The 23172-nt window shown below is 40.5% G+C and overlaps 3 protein-coding genes across 3 annotated transcripts in view; 1 reads left to right on the plus strand and 2 right to left on the minus strand.

Moving 5' to 3' along the window:
* The window catches only part of pex14 (peroxisomal biogenesis factor 14), a 45343-nt gene extending 36956 nt beyond the window's left edge, over positions 1-8387 (minus strand). Inside the window, exons 1-2 of the mRNA XM_084916954.1 lie at positions 8302-8387; positions 6282-6332 (exon numbers count right to left, since the gene is read on the minus strand). Of these exons, the coding sequence (XP_084773080.1) occupies positions 6282-6332; positions 8302-8337 (87 nt within the window). The 5' untranslated portion in view covers positions 8338-8387. The remainder of the gene's footprint in view (positions 1-6281; positions 6333-8301) is intronic.
* Positions 8388-10186: 1799 nt separating this feature from the next.
* Positions 10187-17908, plus strand: dffa (DNA fragmentation factor, alpha polypeptide). Its single transcript, XM_084918189.1, has 6 exons — positions 10187-10381; positions 11639-11797; positions 11905-12059; positions 12163-12367; positions 15454-15581; positions 16104-17908. Exons 1-6 carry the CDS (start codon positions 10291-10293, stop codon positions 16326-16328), a joined length of 963 nt encoding a protein of 320 aa, XP_084774315.1. The 5' UTR covers positions 10187-10290; the 3' UTR covers positions 16329-17908.
* A 1376-nt stretch (positions 17909-19284) lies between these two features.
* masp2 (MBL associated serine protease 2) lies at positions 19285-22879 on the minus strand. Its single transcript, XM_084917798.1, has 6 exons — positions 22821-22879; positions 22528-22750; positions 22258-22435; positions 21140-21271; positions 19769-19965; positions 19285-19546 (listed from the first exon to the last, which is right to left on the minus strand). Exons 1-6 carry the CDS (start codon positions 22826-22828, stop codon positions 19367-19369), a joined length of 918 nt encoding a protein of 305 aa, XP_084773924.1. The 5' UTR covers positions 22829-22879; the 3' UTR covers positions 19285-19366.
* Between the last annotated feature and the right edge of the window lie 293 nt (positions 22880-23172).

Consider the following 23172-nt stretch of genomic DNA (forward strand, 5'->3'; position numbering starts at 1 on the left):
TTGTGAAAGCACGATATGCTAAAAGGCATTTTTAATAGTGTGCCAAAATTGCAGGATATCCATTTCTTTTTCTTTTTAACGCTCTGAATTTATTAAGAAAGATAATTCAGCATCGGCAGCAGGACTGTTTAGGATGGCTCCGAAAGCATACGACTCCCATCTGAGAGCATTTAGTGGACTGATAGGAGAGACAGACAGGTGCAGGGACATGGGAAATGAAGGAGGATTCAATCAAATTCATGTTCATTAAAATCCGAGGACATCACAAAAATGAGAAAGACGCTGACAAATCAAAGGGTCTCAGTACCTGAATTACCATAGTCATTTACTTATTAAAGCCAGGATGCTTCGTGTCAATCAAGAGCCATCACATTCTCCATTTGCAGCGGAAAGCCACTGTAATTGCTTCTCATACTAATCAACACAACTTGTGTAATTATGCCTTGAAAGTGACATTGGAGGCTGAGAGCGATGTGAGCAGTCTTGACAGCAGAGACATCTCAGATTCATCAGGAGATTTCCAGCCTCGCTGCAAGGAGACAAGCCACTCTCAGACCAAGTTACTCACTCGAGCAGTTTACAACCATAAACACAAAGAAAAGATGATAAATCAAGCCGAAGTAATTACAAAGCAGAATAGAGAGTATAAAGGAAGCTCAGCTCAATAAGACCACTTTCCCAAGTATATTGAGGCAAAATGACTACGCTGTAATTAAACTGGTGTCGTATTTCTGTCATTTCTTAAGTAAACATATTGTGACAGTTCACTAAATTGTGGGAGAATAGGAAATTACAGCTCTGTTACCATGCTGTTTACATTAATATACTCGCAGAGACAAAAAACCCTACAAATAAAGTTCTAAGTATTCATTAAAGTTTATTGAATTCAGCTTAATCACAGACTTTACATATGTCTCCAAAATGAACTTTGCGTAAAACTAACTTCAACATTCCTCTGCGCATTGGAAAACTATCCAAACCATATTCCCAGGCTGCATCTGTCACCAGTCACACTGCGGCCCAGCCAGGAAGGTCAGAGCGAGGTCAAATTACAGCAACAAATCAAGAGCCACGGTTATGACATTAAACTCCATCTACAAAAAAAAAGGTGCTTATTTTTGACATACAGTGGCAACAGCTGCTTCTTCATTTACTGGGAACTTTACAGTGAATTGAAGGCCTTGCGTCGCTTTCGTCAAAAGACTGAAAACGCTATTGTCTGGGGCTGGCAATTGGGATCTAGTCCGGCTCAGCACACAAGGCAGAAACCACAAAATAAAAATAATTTATAAAATGGGTTGGACTCATCTGTGCTCATCCCTTTCAAAGAGGTGGGTGGAACCATCACCAACATCAAAAAGGAGTCAACTGATAATTCTGGCATTCTGCAGGGGAATAAGCGTAATGATTTCATTTGCGAACAGAAACGAAGATGAGGGATTTATGGCTCATAAAAAGTTCAAACAACAGAAAAACCAAAATCTTTGTCTGTGTCATTCCTCGCTCATGACCTCCAAACTTCAGCACATGTTGAAGGCCAAGTAAGAAAATGCTCTTTTGTGGCCAGATATGAGAAAAACAAGTACATTTACTGACATAGAAAACAGAGGCTTTTACAGGAAAAGCCACCGTGATTCACCCCCTGCGTTCAACTCTAATGAGTCAAAAAGTGTGACCTGCACTTAAACAAGAAGTCACAGCCAGAAGCTGTAAACTCATTTTCCCCCCCATCCAAGCCAGCAACGTCGGCAGGACCTGGAAGATGTGCTCCGAGCATGCACGATAAATCTGACGTGAAATCATAATCATAAAAGCAATTAGCTGACCCTGCGCCACTCGTCCTTGGACATGACAGTGAGAATTCATACAGAGTCCTCTAAGGAGGCTGGCTGCCGGGTTGGGCGAGGAGGGGGAAAAAGTGCAACACAGCAACAATAAAATGGAGGGCCCTTCCTGTGTCATTAACCACTGAAACAAACAGCGCATGATGCACAATGAGCGCTGTGAAACAGAGAATTGAGCCTTGATGCTTTTCAAAGGGAAAACTTCCCCGCGACCACTAAACTCGACTGTGCCGTGCAGATGTTCCTTTTGTAAAAGTGCGGGCACAGAGACATACACAGACACAGTGCCGAACCACTTAATCCCCACCCCCACTACGCATTATATTACATCACCTTGCACTACCTTGCAGTGTGAATACAGCTTGCAGATTACATCTTAAACGAACTTACTTATTTAGAATCACCACAAAAACACGAAGGCGGGCGCTTTCGACACCTCTTTGATCTGTGCTTTTTGCAGAGTGTGTCGCATGTTTACAGTAAGCATGACAGGATACAGAGACTATTGACTATGAGATAGCAGTTGATCGGGTTGATCGGACCTTTCTCTTTCAAGGAGTGCACTACTTTTTAAGAAATCTCTTTTCCCCCACCTTTGGCGCACAAATCCACACAAATCCACGCACACACACCCACAGAATATCTTGCCATCACTTCCCACTCAGTAATTACACCAAGGCCGAACTAGTGGCTGCCACCTAGTGACCGTCTTCCCCAATAATCATGAAATATCTCTATGGCTCGCGCCCCCACTCGGACCATAACTCTCCTTTACTGCAGACAGCTCCAATAAAGGATTACAATTACAATTAAAGTAATGAGCAAAGAGGAAAAAAGGAAAATCTCAAAGAAGGATCCCTTGACTAACTAAATGGTAGCCTAGTTCCTTGACAGAATGGAGTTACTATAGCAGGCTCATTACTGGCTCCCATTTCTTATTCTGCCCCAATAATTAATTTGGAGCATGTTGAAACCTGGAGTTGTGAAAAAAAAATTAAAATAATAGCTTTAAGAGTGATCGATGTGAAATGAATTGAAATGTGATTGTCAAATTAGAGATTCACTTCTTGTTATTCTTTGCTTTATGGTGGCTGAAGTGTAAAAAAAAAAAAAAAAATGTACTGTATGTACATTTTTAGGTTAATCTTCAAAAGATTTCTACACTCACTCACATACATGCATATTTAGGGTAAACTGATATTAAAAGGAGACATCTCCTTTAAACACATGTTCCATGGGAAAAGTCATTGAGGGCAAAAAATAACTGAGTCAAGACCCGAGAGTAACCTCTGACTTCCTGGTATCACCACTGTGTTACATTTGTGCTACACCCACGCACATGTGAGGAAAAAAAACCCTCAAACATATGAGCAACATCTGTCTGCCTGCAACTCACGGGACTCAGCAAAAGACCCATCAGGGAAGGGAGAGGTGAAATGAGGAGAGAACGATCCAGAGAACAACAAAAGGGGACAGCGACAGCAGTGGTTCCTTCATGTCTTTGGCCACACCAATTACTGTTGGCAGGTCCTCTGCCAACCAGCCAGGTCCCCCACAACTTCTGCACTTAACACACTGTTCCTTTTATTCCCTCTCTGTAGCGAGATGGCTATTGCAGAGGGGCTACGGAAATTTGGAGACTGCTGAGCCAAAACAGATCACTTCAAAGCGGCTTATTTAACGCTTGCTAAATTTTTCATCACAGTCGCTTAATATCCTGGGGAAGGAGAGCTTTTGAAGTTGCTGTGAGACCGGGGATGTTCTTCTTACCGTTCTTTTCCCCCTCCCTCTGCTGTACTAAAATCCCCAAACCTAAACACATAAAACACGCCCAGTTCACACTATCTGTGTCTACATGTGCAAAGGGTACAGAAGCACCTACTGCAAACAAAAAACCACACGCTTTCATACCCACAAACAAATATGCACTTCTTAAACTGAGGTTGGATTTTTTTCAGTGCAAAGAGTAAAGAACGGGGTAAACGGTAACCTAAATCTGTAAGAATTGCATTTAGCGATGACACATGACCCTTTAGTTTGTGATCCGAGGTAGTGAGAGTATTTCCAAAGAGTTCCGAGTTAATCGGCTCAAAGGAAATTAAGGAGCAGGAATTCTAATAAGAAATATACAACTTTAACTTTATTATTCAGGACAATAATTAAAAACTTTTAAAAAAGAAATGTACCTTTAAAGTACACAAGTACAAAGCCAAATTCATCCTAACTGTTCTTTCATATCATATAGTTTCTAACAGGAGAAAAGACATGTAAACATTTTAAAATATAAATGCATAAAAACTATAATGCAGCTTATTTTGGTGAAGTGACTTTTAATTTTATTCCAATAGATCTGGTTAACCTGTCAAAATATCTATATTAAGCTAATATATTTGCCAATTCCTTCCTGTATTCTCATTTGGTCAGTGGAATTTTTGCTCATTAATAGCATCGTCGTGTGTTTGGGTGATTTTAAAGGCAGTCAGAGACAGTGTCTGAAGGAGATGAGGGGTAAGCGCAGGGTGTCACTACAGGGAGAGAGAGAGCACAGAGACTGGGGAAAGACTAGTAATAGACTGGCTGGGGTAATGGTCATGGCAGGGATGAGTGGAAGGTGGGAGGGGGTGGGGATTTGAGATGGAGGCAGTCGGGGTAAGAGTGAGCAAACAGCAGTGCCAGAGGCAATAGCAGCGGCTGGCAGCGACTGGTATACCAGTCAACCATGAAACACACACTCACGCGGGCTCTCCCACCCCTTCTTCTCGCTCTAACCTGCAGGTCCAGATATCCCTGTCTGGCCTGGTATAGTGGCAGAGGCTGTGGCCCCGGCCCCTGAGCTGGACCCTCCTGCCACTGAGGAGGGTCCATGCCGTGCAGTGTGCCAGGGCCTGCTGATCTGGGCGAGGTGAGTCAGAACCTGTTAACATGACTGGTGTCCCCAGTCTGACATGCACATGTGCACATAGATGTTATGCAAATGTGTGTGTGTGTGTGTGTGTGTGTGTGTGTGTGTGTGTGTGTGTGAGAGAGAGACTGCTTTTCCTTCTTTCCTGCCCTTCCAACCCTGCCAGCACTCCCTTTCCTCTCATCCAGATAAAATCCTTTCAGACACAAATTTCAATTATTCACCTCATCCAAATAATGCCATGTGACAAGAATTATCCCTACTGTAATAATCCACTTAACTGGGAAAGAGCAGCTCATCAAAAAGAGAAAGGAGAAAAGGGGTTGGAAGTGAGGGTGGTGGTGGGACTTGTCAACCGGTCTCGAATTCCTCATAACAAGAATTTCTTCCCTTTTTTGAGGAGACAGTCTTGAAGCGCACTGGGATGATGAAATTGAAGTAAATTGAAAGAAAGCCTGGGAGAATGCTCCCACAATCAATAACCCCAGGATTAAATTAGCCTTGGCATGAAGGGATGATGGGGGGAAGATGAAGAGTGAATGGTGGTGAATGACATTGAGACATGTAGGCTGAACAATACAGCACTTCTATAACCTGCATGCTGTGCCTATACAAGGACAGTGAGTGTACCTGGGATGGATTCCATCCCACTTAGCAATTACCAAACATTCCTGGTTATAGTCATCGCTTGGGCCAAGCATGCCTTATAAACACTCTGCACATTACTGAAGAGAAAAACTGACATTTATTCTTGTTGAACACCACCTTATAACACCTTTTTGAGGGACCAACACCTTCAAGTGCCCTTTGTGTTTGCATAGGAGACTACATGGCGAAGAAACTCCAAATTAGCAACTTTCCCGACCCAATTCTGACACAGACTAAAAGGATAAACAAAGAACAACAAAGCTGTGCAGTCAAAGTTTTATGCTATGCATGATTAAAGAAACTGTGGAACCCATTGCTGCTGTTAAAATAGACCATTTTCCTCTCTAAAGACCAAGAACATAAAGTATACTCTCATTACAGATTGGGGACATCATTGTGATGTATAAAGTGACTGTCTGCTAATTGGAGGCCTTTAATACTGGATCTCCCTGGGGAATGCGTAATACAGCCAAATAAAAGTCTTTAAATTATCAGATCTTAAGGTGGGGGGGAGAGAAAAACCATCATAATCTTCCTCAACTATGCATCACCAGATCAAGCCAAGAAATTAGAAGATTTTCAATCTTTCAAAATCCCACTAATACTTGAGTTTTTGTAAAATCCACACTTCTGAGCACTAGTATTAAGAATCACAGCGTGTGCCATTTGAGAATATCTGAAATATTATTTCCAGCCATTATGATACCTTATTCATTGCTTTTTGTTTTCTTTACAGGAAATGTAATTTAATATTTGCATTGTTTGATCCAAGACGCTATTTCTTTCGAGCTCTCACTTACATTAGCTTCATTTAATGTTTTTGTGGTTACAGTCAATGTTTCTTTACCAATAATTCATGTAATTCAGATTAAGGAATAAATTCTTACCAGTTCTTCTCTGGGGCTACGTGCTCCATCTTTTCCAGGCAGAAGGCCAGGCTGAGAACATAAACAAACATTTGTATTAGAGTGCCATCTAGTGGAAAACAGAAGTAATGTCGGTTTGAAGCTTGGTAACTATGGTCGCCCTTTACAAGCACAGGGTATGTAACATTGCTGGCTTTATCTGTTGAAGTGACAGTATTTGGTTATTCAGGTATGGGACACTTTTACAATACTAGGCCTCAAGGCTTCATTCAGGCATATCAACAACATTTATACAAAGTGCTTCAGCACTCTTTCACGCTTGTCATATTTCTGCAAACTGATCAGGCAACTCTTACACTTAAAAATTGCTCTGTTTATTAGGATCCCCGTTAGCTAGAGACTGAACCCTGTCAGAGCCTGTGTGAAGTACAGAACACAGTGTTATCTGCTGCTAGATCCTGATCAAAACTGCCTGAATTTTGGGGATAATTTACTGTGACTGAAGTTACTTCTGTGGTGTCAGGTACATAAATGTGAGCAACTCTCGTGCATTTGAAAAGCTTTTGGATGAATTGTGCTGCTGTATGATTCTGCAGGTATGTAATAAACAGAGAAGAAAGAGTTCTAGAAACAGCTGCAAGCATCAAACTAACTACCTATCTAACCTCCTGTTAGCTTTTGTCAAAAGTTAACTACTGTCATAACTCATTATTTTTTAACCTGTTCTCATCATGGCGAAGAGTTTAGCTTCATGCTGTACTCCATAAACATTTCCCTATGTACAGTAACAGATGGGAAACTGTAAAAATTGTGAACAAGGGAAAATTCACAACACAAATAAATTGATTGTGGAAACTGAAGGGTATCCATTTCACTGTGACGTTTATGGAGCAGTGCTTGTAATAGAATGTGGACAGATTTTGTTCTATCGGCAGGAAAATAAATAAATTTTAAAAAAGGCTATTTTTCATTTCCACAAGATTGGGTAAGAAAACATTAATGACATAAATGGACTGGTTCTTATTTAGTGCTTTTGTAGCTTGCCATCACCAGTGTGTGAATGTGTTTGTGAATGGCTGGATGACTGAATGTAGTGTAAAGCACTTTGGGGTCCTTAGGGACTAAGTAAAGCGCTATACAAATACAGGCCATTTACCATTTTCTATGTGAGCACTCAAAGCACTTCATTTGCCCATTCATACACACTTTTTTCTAGGCCTTAGCACTTTCTATGGAACATTCACACACATTCTGATGAACACATTAGAAAGCAACTTGGGTTAGGAAATTGCTTAAGGATACTTTGGCAAGCATACTTGAGCAACAGTCTGTATGCCTACAATTAGTAGATGACCCTCTCTACCTCCTGAGCTACAGTTACTGTTTAGAGAATTTTAAAAACAATAAAAATGTATTTAAGGTGTTTAATGTAACTAAGCATCTCTCAAATATGTACATAAAAATCTTTTGCATTTCTCTACAGCATATATAAACATATTTTTTTGTGAAAACAACAGCATCTCGGCTGTAACAGCAAAAAGTAAAGTTGTCACTGGTGACACACATGAATTAAAACGTTCGATGACATTTGTTTTGGGGGGCTGGTGAGTTCAAAGATAACACTGTGACTGCAACCCAACAGAGACCATCAGGTTTATTTGCCTACACTGACCTTTGAGTTGCACCTACAGTTATCTGCACACAGTAAGACGAGGCTACACGCTCAGATGCAATTGTGCAGCTGTACCGTTTGATGACAATGGCAAATATAGTAACTATGCCCTATTATTTTCGACACAATATGGCAACTCTAAATGACGCCCCTTCCTACCCACTTGTAAACACACTCATGTCTCAGTGACAACTTTTGACTCGAAACCTAGCTAGCATGCTAACTAGCAGGCATGCTAATCTCTAACTTGGTGAGCATTTCCAGGCACGTAATGCCAACGTTAAAACATCTAAAGCCCCGAAATATCTAAAACAGTTCACTACCGCAAATGGACATTAAAAAGAAACCGCTTTTAATGCATATAGAGACCTGTGTTGTTGCCTCAGCTTGGTCGTTGGAGGCCATCTTCTTCTTCTGTTCCTTCTGCCACACTTCTTATTCTGGTATATTTCTACCACGCAACATGCTTTAGGATGCACTACTGCCTCCTGCAGGTGAGTAAGGGACACTGCAGGATAAGTCTAACTCCAAAGTATCACTCACTATTCTTACTGTCTGTTATTAAAACGCTACAATTCAAAAGCACACCAAGTTAGGTTTTAGCTTCCCCATAGCACATTCTCATGCTCACACACCTTCAGTAGATCTTATACTGAGACTTCTCCGTGGTCAATGTTGATGACTGTCTTTCTTTCATTGCCAAGAAAACTTCTCTTTTGTAAATTGTTTTTATTTGTCTGTTTGTTTTGTTTTTTTCATATTAGAGCCTGTTCTACTTTTAGACTTAATGTCAGCTTCATCATTTCCTCAGCTGAACACACCCTTGTGCCTAAAGAACAAGAAAAAAATCTATACAACAAAGCCAACAGCTTAGTCACGAGGTGTGGTAAGTCCCTACTTGTTGAAACGGATTTGCATTCAGCCACCAGATAATAGCTTAATATGGCTTTGCCCAGGGCCCCTTCAGAAACCATAATACTTAATGAATTCACAGCAAGAAGATACTATTTATTTACAGTAGTTCATAAATAATAAAAATAAATAAATAAAACTATAAAGTCATTTGCTACAACAACCCCCTAAAAGTTAGACCCCTAAATGCTAGACTTACAGCATTAAAATGATTGTTTCAGGTGACATTGTGATGTAAGTGGTGCATTTTTGAACCATATAAAGCAGTTTTCTTTTTTCTCTTGACTACTCTCTTTAGGGGTTGCCACAGTGGATCATCTGCCTCCATTTCATCCCATCCTTAGAATCACTTCTGTCACACAACCCTCTGCATGTCCTCTTTCACTACATCCAAGAACCTCCTCTCTGATTCTCTTCTTTTCCTCTTGCCTGGCAGCTCCATATTCAGCATCCTTTGTCCAGTATATCCACTTCCCCTCCTCTGCACATGTCCAAACCATCTCAGCCTTGCCTCTCTAACTTTGTCTTCAAACTGCTCAACTTGAGCTGTCCCTATGATGTACTCATTTCTAACTTCTAGTTTCTGATTTTTAATTTCTGGTCAATCGTAATGAAAATTTTAACATCTTCAATTTTGCTACCTTCAGCTCAGCCTCCTTTTTGTGTGTGTGTGTGTGTCAGTGCCACAGTCTCCAAACCATACAGGTCTCAGTACCATCTTATAAACCATTACTTTCACCGCTGTTGCTATCCATCTGTCACAAATCACCCCTGATAATCATCTCCACCCGCTCCACTCTGCCTGTACTGTCTGCTTTGGATGGCTGAACCTAGGTATTTAAACTATTTAAACCCACCCACTTTTCAGTATCTGTACTCCTGGTTTCACTGTTACACAAATACGCATTCTTTGATTCTACTGACTTTCATTCCCCTTCTCTCCAGACCATACCTCCACCTCTCCAGGCTCTCTTCCACCTACTCCCTAGCTATTTATTCTCACCACGCAATTAACCAACCAAATGTCTTTAAGAAAGAAAAACAAAAAAGAAAGAACTGAACTCCACTGTCAGGCCAGACTTTTTTTGGTCGCCATCTAGCGGTCATTTGCGGTAGTCCACCTTTGAGCTTTTTAACAGGAGCTGCTCGGAATTACATGTTATTATTCTCATATTTCTTGTGTCTAGAGCTTGAAAATAGTTAATAAAAGATGTTTTTAAAATACGCTCAAATTAACGCTATAGAGGTTATAGCGTTATATTCAAACTGTAAACACAAAGGCAGTTCTTTCTATGTATGTGCTAAACTACATATCCCAGATGCCATAGCGGCACGGCGGCAGTTCCGTATTCGGGGATAGTGGTAGCAGTTGATAGCTGCTGACGATAATTGTCAGTATTAAGGTATAAGAAAGCACAAAATCTGCTTCTCTAAACGCAGACTACAATGACGGATAAACCGTGTAAGGTGTGCAATTTCACACGACAACAAACGCATGGGCTAGTAGCTCTTTCCATAGAGGAGCTTAAGAAAAAAGGTAAGTTGTCATGACTTTACATTCCTGAACTTTATCATACTAGAGTTTCTTTTTAATAAAAGCGATGTATTCATTAATGTTGAACAGGTGTGTGACAGTTACGTGAAGTACCGTCTCACGCAGTCAAACGTTGTGGGTGCAGTATTTAAATGTTTAGTTTGCACTGGTGCTGAGCGCTAAAAGCGGGGTCTCATATTGCGAAAGTGAAAGAACTTCATATGTTCAGTGATTTGTGAGAGTGTTGGGAGGCACTAACATTACAACTGAGGTGATTATTGCTATTGCTGTCGATAAGCTTACTTATCTAGTCGTGTGTGGCAGCAGCAGCAGAAGCAGCATCCCCATTTTTATCCATCGTGTTTAAACTTGCAGAAGCTAAACATGAAAAGTCATTGCTCTTCCTGCTCATTCCTAGAAGGCTAGTCACCAGGCGTTACCCCCAGACTTTTTTTTTTTTTGCATTTTTCTCTTTTTAATAAAAAAAAGGTTTTTAATAAAAGTGTTTCTACGTCTTTGATTGTTATGTGTCAGCAGAGTTTGGAGGAGATAAGGCTGGGTCCTTGATTTTGAAGCCACCTACATGAAGATATTAGAAGTGTATTTCTGATTCTGATAAAGTCTCCTGTAACTGCCAGTGACAAAACTAGGATGCTATCTGAAAACCCCCCTCTTGGTTTTGAAGCTAGCTTAAAGTTATAAATTGCCTTTATTCCTATTCAATATACATAAATAAATACTTGTATATGAAATATTGAGCTGGGGCACTATTAAACTAGAGGTGCTGATTTATAGCTGTACAATTTTAAAAGCCAGTGGAAGTAAGACATGTTTTGTATTGCAAATAGGAGCAGCTCTGATGAAAGGGCTGGTGACTCTTTAAATGGACTGACTTGTTTGACATGTGGAAGTATGCTGAATCACCTGATGAACAGGTGGTGTCTGAGGTATTACTGCTTTGAATATTTGGCTTATGGGATACACTAATACTGATTGTTTTCCTCTGAAATATGGGCGGCACTGTCGCCTCACAGAGAGAAGGATCTGTGTTGGATTTGCTGGTTCCCCCCCACAGTCCACAGACACACATGTGAGGTTAATTTGTTATGCTAAACTGGACTTGCAGCCACTTCTTTCCACAACAGTCAGCTGGGATATTGAATCAGATGGATGGATACAACCATATGGCTAAACACTTTGAAGTATAAAAATAATCTGGGACACTCTATAATATTTGTAGTTTCTCTGTTCTTTTAACAGGTCGACAGTGTCTTGGGTTCAACTCCAGTGACTCAGTCACAGTGGTCCTAGAGAATGATGGGACAGTAGTAGAAGATCAGGCTTACTTTTTGTGTTTACCCTCAAACACAAAATTCATGCTATTGAATGACAAAGAGAGGTGGTCTCCACCTTGCAGGAGTAAGCAGGTTTACTTTTATCTGACATTTTTCTGCATCCTTTTTATCATCAATCATTAATATCCTGGGAATGCACAACCTTGTGTTAATTTGATATTTATTTTTTAGTTGATGGTGGCACAGCTTGGATGGCTAGGGATTCTGTGATGCTGGAGACTGATACTGTGGACAGCTCCAGTACTGTAGCACCTTGGTATGAACTGGCTCAGCAGCTGAAGCAGGACCTGACTACCATTATTCTCATGTCTGAGGCGGACCTACAGGTACCAACATTATATGTCAAGTATAAGAAAGCGATAAATGTGTTAATCAATCTAAAAATAGGAGCCGCCAATTGTATTTTATTGTTTTGCTTTGCTTTTTCAGACCTTAGTGGATGCCCCATGCCCTGAACTAGCCTCTGCTCTTGCCTTCCAAGAGAAAAAGGCCCAAGAGCTCCAGGAGACGCTGCAGAGGGTTTTGGATCGAAGAGAGCAGGAGAGGCAATCCAAGGAATTGCTCCAGCTTTACCTGAAAACTGTGGAGCAGGAGAACAGACAACAGGAAGAAACAAGTCAGCCTTCTCAGGGAGGTACGGCTGTGTCATTTTGAGGTGGTTGCCATGTTTACCGTGTGGAAATAGTTTGTTGAGATAAAGATATGAAAATCAGATTTCCTGATTATTGTAGTGTGACACGGATACACAATATAAACTCTGTAACAAGTTAAGTCTTGCATAGAAAGCTGTTTCTGTGTCATTATTCAAACTGGGATACAGAAACTCTGTGAACTGCAGTACTGTGCAAAAGTCTGGAGCCACCCTTTATTTCTTTATATTTTGCTTCCAATGAGCCTGATTTTTTTTTGTAATTCTTCTAGGTTGCCTTGAGCAACAGTTTTTCCAACACTGAAGCCTTGAGCTTCAGCTTTTCTGAAGCTTTTTTGACATTTTTCTTTGTGCATTGGCTGCTTTTTTTTTTTTTTTTTTTTACTCATTTTCAGTCCTTGTACCTGACCTTTTTTAGGGAAGGTTTTCCTCTGAGAGGTTTGTTAAGCCACTTAACACTGACCTATGAGACAAGCTTTAAAAGGCGCCTAACTCGAGGGATGAACCAGCGTTTTGTCTACACATAACAGACACCATAGCAAAGTACCAATGTTAAATTGAATCTTTGGGCGCTTTGTTACTAGCAGTGTGAGACAAAAACACATCATTTGTTTCAATTTTTTTAGTTGAATCAATGAAAATGCCAAAGGTAAAAATGTGCCAACATGGTGACTGCCAAAAACATGCCAAACCTTTGGCTTTTCTTAGCATGGTGTGCAGTATGTTCTTAAAACATTTGAGTAAACTGGACAGTTGGCGGACAAAAAAAGTGGCAAAGTATCTACAGCAGATGTAGATACTTCATCTGCTGTAGATACAGTCTATGTAAGTCATGTCATGAAGAAATAGAAGAACAAATCAGAGAGCTGACACAGGATGTAAGAGATGCTTCTGTGGTGCATCAGTTGTTCCATCTACTGTTCACAGAAGCCTCATCAGACATGGTCTCAGTGGAAGGGTGGCAGTCAAGAAGCCGTTCTTATGGAAGGGAAAGGGGAGAAATGGGTGAGATATTCCAAATTATTCAAGAACTGGACTGAAAATCAAAAGGCAACAGATCCTATGGAGTGAATCTGAATTTGAGATTTTTGGTTCATATTGTCATCAGTGTCCACAGAGGACGTCAGGAGAGGGGTCCAAAACCGAGTGTCTGTAAAACACACTGGAGGCTCTGTCATGGTTTGGTGCTGCATTTTAGCCCGTGGTGTGGGGAATCTTATCAAAAATGATAGAATTATGAACACACAAAAGTTAGATTTTGATCCACCATGTAATACTGTCTGGAAAGAATCAGAATCACTTTAATAATTATGTGGGTTACAGTTGCTCCAAGACAGTAACAGTAACAGACTAAACTAATTAAATAATACAATATGTTACAAAGTTTACAAATTTAAGAAATAGTACTAACAAATACAAATCATTAAATTACAAATATCAAGAATATTACACAGGTGAAGTATATATGATTGACATTTAACTTTAACCTGTGAACTTTGTCATTTGCTATTTTACTGTGGAGCGTGTGCAAAAGTGTGTAACTATTGCAGTGTTTACAGTGTATTAGACGGAGGAGTTGAGGGAGATGGGAGACGGCCATGGGCAGGAATGATTTCCTGTGTCGTTCAGTGGTGCTTTTTGGTAATCTCAGTTTCTCACTGAACATGCTTCTGTGGCTAGCCAGCTCGTCAGGGAGTGGGTGGGAGTTATTATCCAGCATTGTCCTTATCTTAGACAACATCCTCCTCTCAGACACCACCCTAAGGGAGTCCAGCTCCATCCCCACAACATTAATGGCCTTGCGGATCACTTTATTGAGTCTGTTAGCATCTGTGACCCTCAACCTGCTGCCCCAGCATGCAATAGCATAGAGGATGGCACTGGCCATAACAGACTCATAGAAAATCCTGACCATTATCCAACAGATGTTGAAAGACCTCAGCCGCCTCAGAAAATAGAGATGACTCTGGCCCTTCCTGTAGAGTGCAACAATGTTTTGTCCAGTTTATTGTCCATGTATACTTCAAGGTATTTATAGTCCTCCACAATGTCCACATTGACCCCCTGGATTGAAACAGGGGACAAGGTTTTCCTGGTCCTCTTAAAGTCCACAATCAATCCTTGATCTGATTGTATTCATTTTTCAGCATGACAGTGATCCCTGCCTGACAGAGCTCAGGTTGTGTTGAAGAGCAAAGGTGGTCAAAGTCAATTCTTCATATTTCACTATGAAAATGGAAAAAGGAACAGCAATTTATTGAAATGTGCAAGCATAAAAGGAAATGCAGTATGTGTTTTTGAGGCAGGCTGTGGTAACAAAGTGTCCAAAGATACAATTTAACATTGATGCTCATCTAAGATGTCTGTTATGTGTAGACACAACATGTGTAACTCAAGATTCATCCCTTGAGTGAGGTACCTTTTTATGACTGAATGATTCATAGGTCAGTGTTATGTGGCTTAACAAACAAAAAACCATTAATTTGAAAAGGGTGCTTATACAGTTCCCTCTGCGTAACAAACATGTAATCAATAGATGTGATCAATATGCACGAATACACCCAGCAAAATAATCAATAAATTTGAGAAAACAATAAATGTGAAAATCATACATAAATTTTCTCTATATTTAAGAACAAGAGACATAAATGGTCTGGTTCTTATGTAGCACTTTTGTACTCAACCTAAGCACTCAAAGCACTTTATACAACATGCCTCATTCATACAAGCAGCTTTTTTATTTCGATGCCTGTTTCAATCTAACATTAACACACATTCAAACACAGAAGGGCAGCAAAATAAATAAACTATCTTAAAATATGTATTTTTATTTCTAAGTGAAGGAGGTTCAAACAACTGCAGATGTTATTAGTCAACATGTATTATTTTTCTTTCTTAATTTGTTATTGGTTCATTCTCTTAATTTCTCATGAGGGAAGAGCTGCACTTCTATCTTTTGGTCACTAGGTGGACCTGTTGTTGTTGTTGTTGTTTAATAACCCCACCTGAAATAATCATTTACTATGTTTAAAATGTTTTGAAATGTGTCGAAACCTGTTTCAATATCTCAGGTGCCGGGGATGTGGATGTGCCAGATGGAATGGAGGTGGATTCTGCGTCTGGATTTATGTCCAGGACTTTGATGGTCCTGAAAGGCAAAACATCGCCAGAGACCAGGCTTTCCACTGAGGATCTGCAGGTAGCCTATTCACACAACTCTGATTAAGTCTGCCTCAAAGCATCAGCAAATAAAAACACCCCAAATGTGTACTTTTACATTTATTGTATTGTAAATGTTGCAGAGAATCCACTCTTTCTGAGAACTACCAAGAAGTTCAAACTGCAAATTTAGACAGGCACCAGCAAATGAGGTGCATTTACATATCGCAGCAATGTGGGGCAACTCCCTTCAATGGTCCTACGTCATCATATTCCCACGTCACTCCTTCTGCTGTAAGGCTTGTGTCGTAACACACCCCAGTGAGTCTGCTGCAAAATGATCAAAGCAAGCATGTGAAACTGCCCATCCTGACACACTTAAAACACACCCCTGCGTCATCAGTTCTGATATAATCCCATTTACTTTAGGTACAGTGTAAGCACAAGATTTTTTCAACCATCTCCATTTGCATTCATAAACTTATGTTAGTAGGGCAAGCCAGTGTATCGCCTCATATGTTCCCATATCCACTATATGGAGCTCCCGTCTGTGTGTCTTTAGATGGTAGTGGCCAGAGGGATGGAAGCTATGGAGCAGGTGCTGGGCTGGGACAGAGCGAGGACGTCCGTGCTGCTGCAGGCCTGTGAAGCTGAGCTGACCGCACGTCTCCGGCAGATTCAGGCAGTGCAATCCATCAGGAGCAACACACAGCTGCGCGGTAGCCAGCAGTCCAGCGAGAAGAGGAAGGAGGAGGGCATCGAAAAGCAAGCCCAAGGCGGCAACTAGGCCAAGACTCTACCTGAGCACAGACTGATAAGAATTCACACTACCAGCCTCAGGGCCAGCAGAGTAGGATTTTTGCCCTGCGTTACTGATAATAACAAAACTGCTGGAATACATGAATCCCAAGTGTTGACACTTTGTAAGATTTCAAAACCACTTGAATGCTTTTGCCTCGAGAGGAAGCTGGATGATTTACACAAGTTATGTTTATCAAAGACATTAACCACTTGGGTCTTTTTTCTAACTGGCTTCTTATTTTGTGTTTCATGCTGTGAGAATAACTACAGATAAACAAATCTAAACTTAAAGCTATAACTCAGTATTTGGGGAGATTCTCTTACTTCCGGCAACCTCGCTAGTTGACAGAAAAGTTGCTGCGCCTCTAGGCCAAAGTCCAAGGTTCACTGTTGTGTATTTAAATAAAATGGGTCTTCTCATCTAACTCACATTTATTTGCTTTATCACAGAGAGAAAGTTTGGGGAAAAAAAAAAAAAAAAGAAAGTGTTTTTTCTCCAAAAATGAAGAACTGTTGTTTTAAGGCTGCCTGTTACATTTATAGTCATCATTACCCTTTTTTTTTTTTTTTTTTTAATTTTGCCTTCTGCTGCCCCTTAATTATTGCTATGATTGAAGGGATGCACCGCCTTTGAGATTTTAGATCTTCAGTTTACACAGGTAAAAACTTACTTTTAATTAGTTACAGAAAGCTAAACGCATAATTTAGCTTCTGCTGTCTTAAAGTGAAAATCTGGTATCCAGGTCATCCTGATATTTCCTTGTTAATGCTTTTTTTAAGTCATATTTTTTAGCTATTTTTGGAAACTGCATTAAATGTCAGGGAGTTTTTTAATGAGTGTGCTGAAAAATCTTGAAATATTTGTCAAAACTGTGCATCCTAATGTGAAATTTCACTGTGTGATGTTTTATGGAATCTGAAAGAGGAGAAGAAATACCTCGTAAATAATGATGAGTGCAGAAACGGGAATAAATACAAAGGGGGGGCAAAAATTGGCCAGATATGTTTGAATTGGTTACACAGACACGTTCATTGCTTTAATAATAAAAAGTTAGATACATGTTCATTCATATGACCCCCGTGTGTGTGTGACATTGTAGCTTATTATGCATGAGTCTGCTGGCAGTGTGATGTAAGAGGGCGTGGACAGCGTGTGCAGTGTCCATGTGACTCATGGGGATGTATCTTTTCTCATGCCTGTCATCTGTGTCCTGAACAATGAGCACAAATGATCTGAATTTACAGAAAGACCTCTTCTTTTTCGTGTTGTGGTGAAATTACAATGTCACTGCCAGCTTGTACTTTCATACTAGATACCCTTTAAGTGTAGCATTTGTAAGCAGCTTATAATTACTTGGTATTGTGTCCATGTATGCCCAAAAAAATTAAAAGTTGTGCCTCAGCTCATCAGCAAGAAAAACTGCAGGTTGTAGGAGGCTGTTTCATATTAATTTTCCACAAGTAGCTAAAGGAAATTGTATATGGTGGTACATATTTATACATGTTACATGGTGGAGGAGGGATTTATATTTTATTTTTTTTCATTAAATGTGCCTTCAGACTTTCCATAGTGCTGTTGTCCCACATTATTGTGACAGATATTGAAAGCATTTAGAATCCAATACAATCCAAATGAAAAAAAAAGGAAAAAGTTCAGTACTTTTGAGATTTCCTCAAAGGCTTTGCACTGTAAAGTGACACAGCAGTAGCGTTTGGCCTTAAAACCAAGGGATCTCCTTAGTGATATTGAATTTGAAGACTCTAAACACCTATTAGTCAAGGTGAAGGAGTATGCGTGGTCAGGAACATTATTACCAATGACAAAAAAGCAGCAGTCTCTGATATTGAGACTTTATATTTCTCTCTATAGCAACTTAACTGAGTTCGTGCACTAGTGTAATAGCGATGGGCATATTAGCTATAAGCCTGACAGCCTACTGGCAGCGTGCTGCGGCTGGATATTTTTCAACAGCTGGTTAATGGGTTTCATGGTGTGCGTAATTCCTGTGGAATTAGCTCCAACTAGGCTGGACAGTTAGGAGTGAGCGTGCGAGAGCACAGGAGCGGTCAATTGCTCCGTCATGTCTTACACCTTCCATGCGGATTAGATTATGACTTAACGGCGCTCAGGTAAGAACTGCAGGTTTGCTCGGTAAGCACACAGGAGCCCCGAGGGCTGTCTGGTATTTCATGCTGTAAACAAGCCTTAATCCCGTGTGGGCTGACAGTTTACAGCGCACATGTCCACGCAGGACCTCGTATTTCTGTTGGGTTGAAAATGACGAAGTGATCTGTGGGTCAGTAGCTACACATCATGCTCGGGGTTGTTGCCTCCAAACTACAAAATATGTGGCTGGGAAAAACAGCTCAATCAAAGCTAACAAACTGTGGTTTAAGAAAGTCACACGTTCACTGAAAAATTGCGCTGACCTAATTCTGCGGGAGAAGGAAGAAGGAAATCAAAACACTGGAGCAGAAGAAACAATAAAAATAAATCAGCACAAGTATTTTTCTGTCACTCACTGACACCTTCAGACATGCACTTTTGAACCATCTGAGGGGCACACGGCTGGAGGAAATGTTGTGTGGATAAGTCATTTCTTTGGACTAAATAACCCTATAATGATTGTTTTGATAGAGGAGCGTAGCCGGGATTGTTTAAGAACAAGCTGCATAATGTATGAAGGTTAAATGACTAGCATACAGCGCTTATTGGACCAGACTTACTGACATCTAGACCCTCTTAAATTATTTTCTTATTTCTTCAATTCCTTGGCTAGATTAGAGGATGACTGAAATCACCCACAGCAATTTGAGGAAACCCAAGTTAATGAAAATGCTCGTCTGACTGCACACTGTTAGGTTAAAAGTTGGACACACAGTATTTATTGTAATGAGCAAAGAGGATCTAAATAATACAACAGTTTTATTTTAATCTCTTTTTATTGTCTATGTAACAAAGAATAGCAAGATCTTACACAAAATAAGGACAATTAGAAACAGAGTCCATGAACTGTAGTGCCATCAGTCTGAAGTCAAAGAAAGGGTCTCTGCCTTGGTACTGGTGTACTTGATCTTCCATCCCTTGTTTTTTCCACTAGAGTCGGACCTGAACTCAACGTGCACGTCATAACTTCCCGTGTGAATCCGATCTGGTGGCGTTGGGCCACAGAAGGGCCCATACTCTTTTCCAGCTGTTGAAATCTTTCATGTCGGGACATTAGATAGAATTAAAAAAATAAATAAGCAAGCATGATTCAGTCCTAACTGATGTCTGGCTAAATATGCATGAAACCGCAATAGCTATACAGTATATCACCCAAGCAGGACAAGTCAGTGGCAAAACCACCTCCACGAGCATGAGGAGGAATACATTGCTCATTCATTAGCTTGTGTGTGTTCAGACTTTGGAGTCGCACAACTGACCTTCAACATATCATACGGACAGGGGGCTTCTGGATGTCCTTCTATGTCAAAGGGTTCCAGGAAGTTCAGGATTATTCTGGAGCCCTCTGGCAGACGGATGGTGTGGTTGCACCGGCTCATAGGTGGGTAGGGGTTCGGATAACCCGGACTACTCAGAACCCCCGAAGGAGACGTCAGCACCTGGCTCTGGCACGGCACTGTGAAGAAGACTCATGCACTAAAAGTGATCATTTTGAGGCACTGATTTAACCATTTTGTAAAGCTGTACCGACAGCTGCTGGGTTCTGAAGTGCTGGCTTTAAAGAGTTTTTGATTAGAACAAAATAATTGTTTCACATCAATTGAAACATTTCCTGCCATCATAAATGATGAGATTCATTTAGGTTTTGCCTTTTTGTCCCAGCAAATGTGCAGATGTTGCCTCAGACAAAAACAAATGAGGATTGCAAAGAGGCAGAGTTGCTGTAATTCATATAATTAGTACAATCTGTAGGCAGATAATCATTTTTGCCTATTCATCGCATGATTTGTTTTGTCACCCTTTTTCCTCTGGCAAAGAATAATAATTTAAGGCACATCAGCTCGTAATTGTGATTAATTACCTTGTGTCAGTACATTATTAGTGCTGCACACAGGTATCAATTTTTAATGCCATTTTGAAGTTGCTTTTGCCTCAGGAATCGACAGTAATTAACCTCGCCTTACACCAGCTGGCAGAGATCAACTACTTTGTGCATCAGTATGCTTTTTCAGTCTGAAATTAGTGAGCACAGGCCAGCTATGACAAAATGAAATCCAGTATGGAGCACCGGCAAGTGTGTGCCCTGTGTGAAATATCAGCAAATTGTTTTTTTGGGGGGGACAAGTTTTTTTCCTGCAGTAGTAGGGAATAATGAGAGCATTTTGAATGACAAATGACAACAATTAGACTTAAATACAAGTTTACAACACAGCAGTCTGATCCCATTTCTATGCTCGTCTTCAAAAGTCTGATAAGGAACTATTCGTATTTTAATGGCCTTAAAAAAAAAAAAAAACACTCTGGGGTGTACTGCTGTGCCAACTGAAAGATTAGGCCATTTCATGTGTTTACATCGTCAGTGAATGCAGGCAAATTGAATGCGTTGTTGCTGTCTCAAAGCAGAGGTCAGACACCTGCTTTTCTTCACTGTAAATAGTGTTTGCTGTTTCAGATTTGAGAAGATCTGAGCAGTAGCGTGTTTAGCTCCAGAAATACCCTAATTACAAATCAATATAGTCAGACAATGTATACCAAGTTCTTAACGTTGCACCCTGCTAAATAGCTTTTGACCCACAGTGATTGAGCTCAGATAAACATGCCTCTTGAGTCTCGCTCTGTATCGTTCTTACCTGTGCAGGATCTTCTGTTGTCATGGAGAAGGTATCCTTGTCTGCACGTGCAGTAATAGCCACCGATGTAATTGTGGCAAAAATGATCACACACTCTCTCCCCTTCTACCTTGGACAGGCACTCATTGATGTCTGTGACAGAGTAAATCAATAAATATGCATCCCCTCGCCCATCCATGAACACACCTGAGAATGAGTATAAATCTGCTAAAACCTTTAGCCTACCAAGCAATCTGATGATTATTTCCTTGATTTACATCGTGCTGAAGTGCATATGCCATCATGGCCTTCACAACTTGTTAGAGATAGAAACAAAAGACACTTTTCTAACTCAGGTGCATTTACTGCAGTGGTTCTCCAACTGTGGAGTCCCATTGGTGGAGTATAGAGCCAAAACAGGTGGAGTGGAGTGTGGAAGCCAAGAGAAAACTGGACTGAAGCTAAGTTAACACACTCTGATGCTCTTCTGATGGTTCTGATTGTGGATGTCTGATTTTTATTTTTAAAAGAAGAAGAAGAAGAAGAAGTGGGGATGTGATCAGTGAGGGGTCTTTTTGGCTTCCGGACTGGGGCATAAGGGTAAAAGTTTGAAAACCACTGATTTGCTGTTAAAACTTACACAGAAACTAAATGAATCTGGTTCATGCTAAATCTGACTCCCAATTAGCTGAAACTAAACAATGATCACAAAAACAGTTTTTTCATAGGCTCTGCAAAAGTCTCTCGGGTGTGCCACTGCAGCCAATTAAAATAACAGTTTAACTGTGGGAAAACACATTTTTTTGTTAACTTCAGAGTCATTTAAATCCCGAGAGAAGATAAAGAGGAGGGCCTGTAATGAAAGCACCATAAATAAATAACAGTTACATTATATATAAAATTAAGAGCCTTCTAAAATAATTTCTTGATGTGGGGCATTATTCCTGCTGTTTTCTAAATATTACATTGTATTTGTAGTTTGCTGTCTGACTTTATTAATGTGAATTAATTAAAAAATTGCTGCATATACCTGTGAAGACTGCATTTCAGTAGAAACCTCACTACTCTTTGTTCTGTGTAATTACAGCTGAGAAAAACGTGTCTCCCTTCTGGCAACAAATGTCACTATTTTGCATCACCTTCTGAGGTGTAAAATGCTTGGAAGCCGGTGAATCGTCCCTCGTTAGAGTAGTCACTCCTAAAGACCACTGACATGAGGTTTCGGGCTGACAGGATGATTGTATTCCTCGGGGTGCTTTCATGGTTCTTCCCTTCCTCTCCGCAGAACCGCAAGGTTTCATTCCCCTCTGCCAAAACCTGGTTTGACAAGGTCAGAGGCCTTTTAGTGAGCAAGCTACTAATGCCAAGTCAGTGCACATAATGGGATGCTGACTTCCTCCTACATGTACCTGGATGTAGTCATATTCACACTGGTCTGAGAGTTCCATGCTGAAGTGGGTAAAGTAGAGTTTGACCCTGTGGCCATCTGGGACTGTGATGTTCCACACTACGTGCTGGTTGTCAGGGTAAGGCTGGGGGAAGTTGGGAGAGGTGAAGGTGCCGTATAACCCTGTCATTTCCACACTCAGCGAGACATGGAGTAGAGAAAAAAGAACAACAACATAGAGGCCACTGGGAAAAATTAGGTGTGATGGCAACAGTTACAAGGATTGCTTTGTAAAAATGAATAACTAGCACTCACCCGGTCATGTTGGGTTCTCATTCCCCGGACAGTGCCTGTGTAGAAATGGTTTGCTTTCACTAATCTGGGGGTAAATGAACTCAGCTGTCCTGCCTGGTTGACATTTAGGTAAACAAAGTGAGCGAGACACATGATCACTTTGTTTTCATTCTCCACCTTCTTCGGTTAGGAATAAATCAAACGGATGTATGACAGCAGATTCATTTCTATGAGACATTCTATACCGTTGGCCACAATATTTTACTACAAAGATTAGAACATGTCCTATGTATTAAAAGTACTGCACTGCAGTGAATAATATCTCTCTAATAGACTCCAGCTTGTCTTTAGACATTAAGAATAATTACGGAGT

This window comes from Perissodus microlepis, chromosome 20 (assembly GCF_051167445.1).
Source record: "Perissodus microlepis isolate ML-2025 ecotype Zambia chromosome 20, ASM5116744v1, whole genome shotgun sequence".
Lineage (NCBI taxonomy): Eukaryota > Metazoa > Chordata > Actinopteri > Cichliformes > Cichlidae > Perissodus > Perissodus microlepis.

Coding starts and splice junctions, on each gene's coding strand:
- dffa (XM_084918189.1), top strand. CDS start 10,291: ATGACGGATAAACCGTGTAAGGTGTGCAATTTCACACGACAACAAACG. Junction 11,798..11,904: donor GTGGTCTCCACCTTGCAGGA/GTAAGCAGGTTT, acceptor TTTATTTTTTAG/TTGATGGTGGCACAGCTTGG. Junction 12,368..15,453: donor AAGTCAGCCTTCTCAGGGAG/GTACGGCTGTGT, acceptor TCAATATCTCAG/GTGCCGGGGATGTGGATGTG.
- masp2 (XM_084917798.1), bottom strand. Junction 22,436..22,527: donor GTGAATATGACTACATCCAG/GTACATGTAGGA, acceptor TTGTCAAACCAG/GTTTTGGCAGAGGGGAATGA. Junction 21,272..22,257: donor AGCATTTTACACCTCAGAAG/GTGATGCAAAAT, acceptor ACTCTGTCACAG/ACATCAATGAGTGCCTGTCC.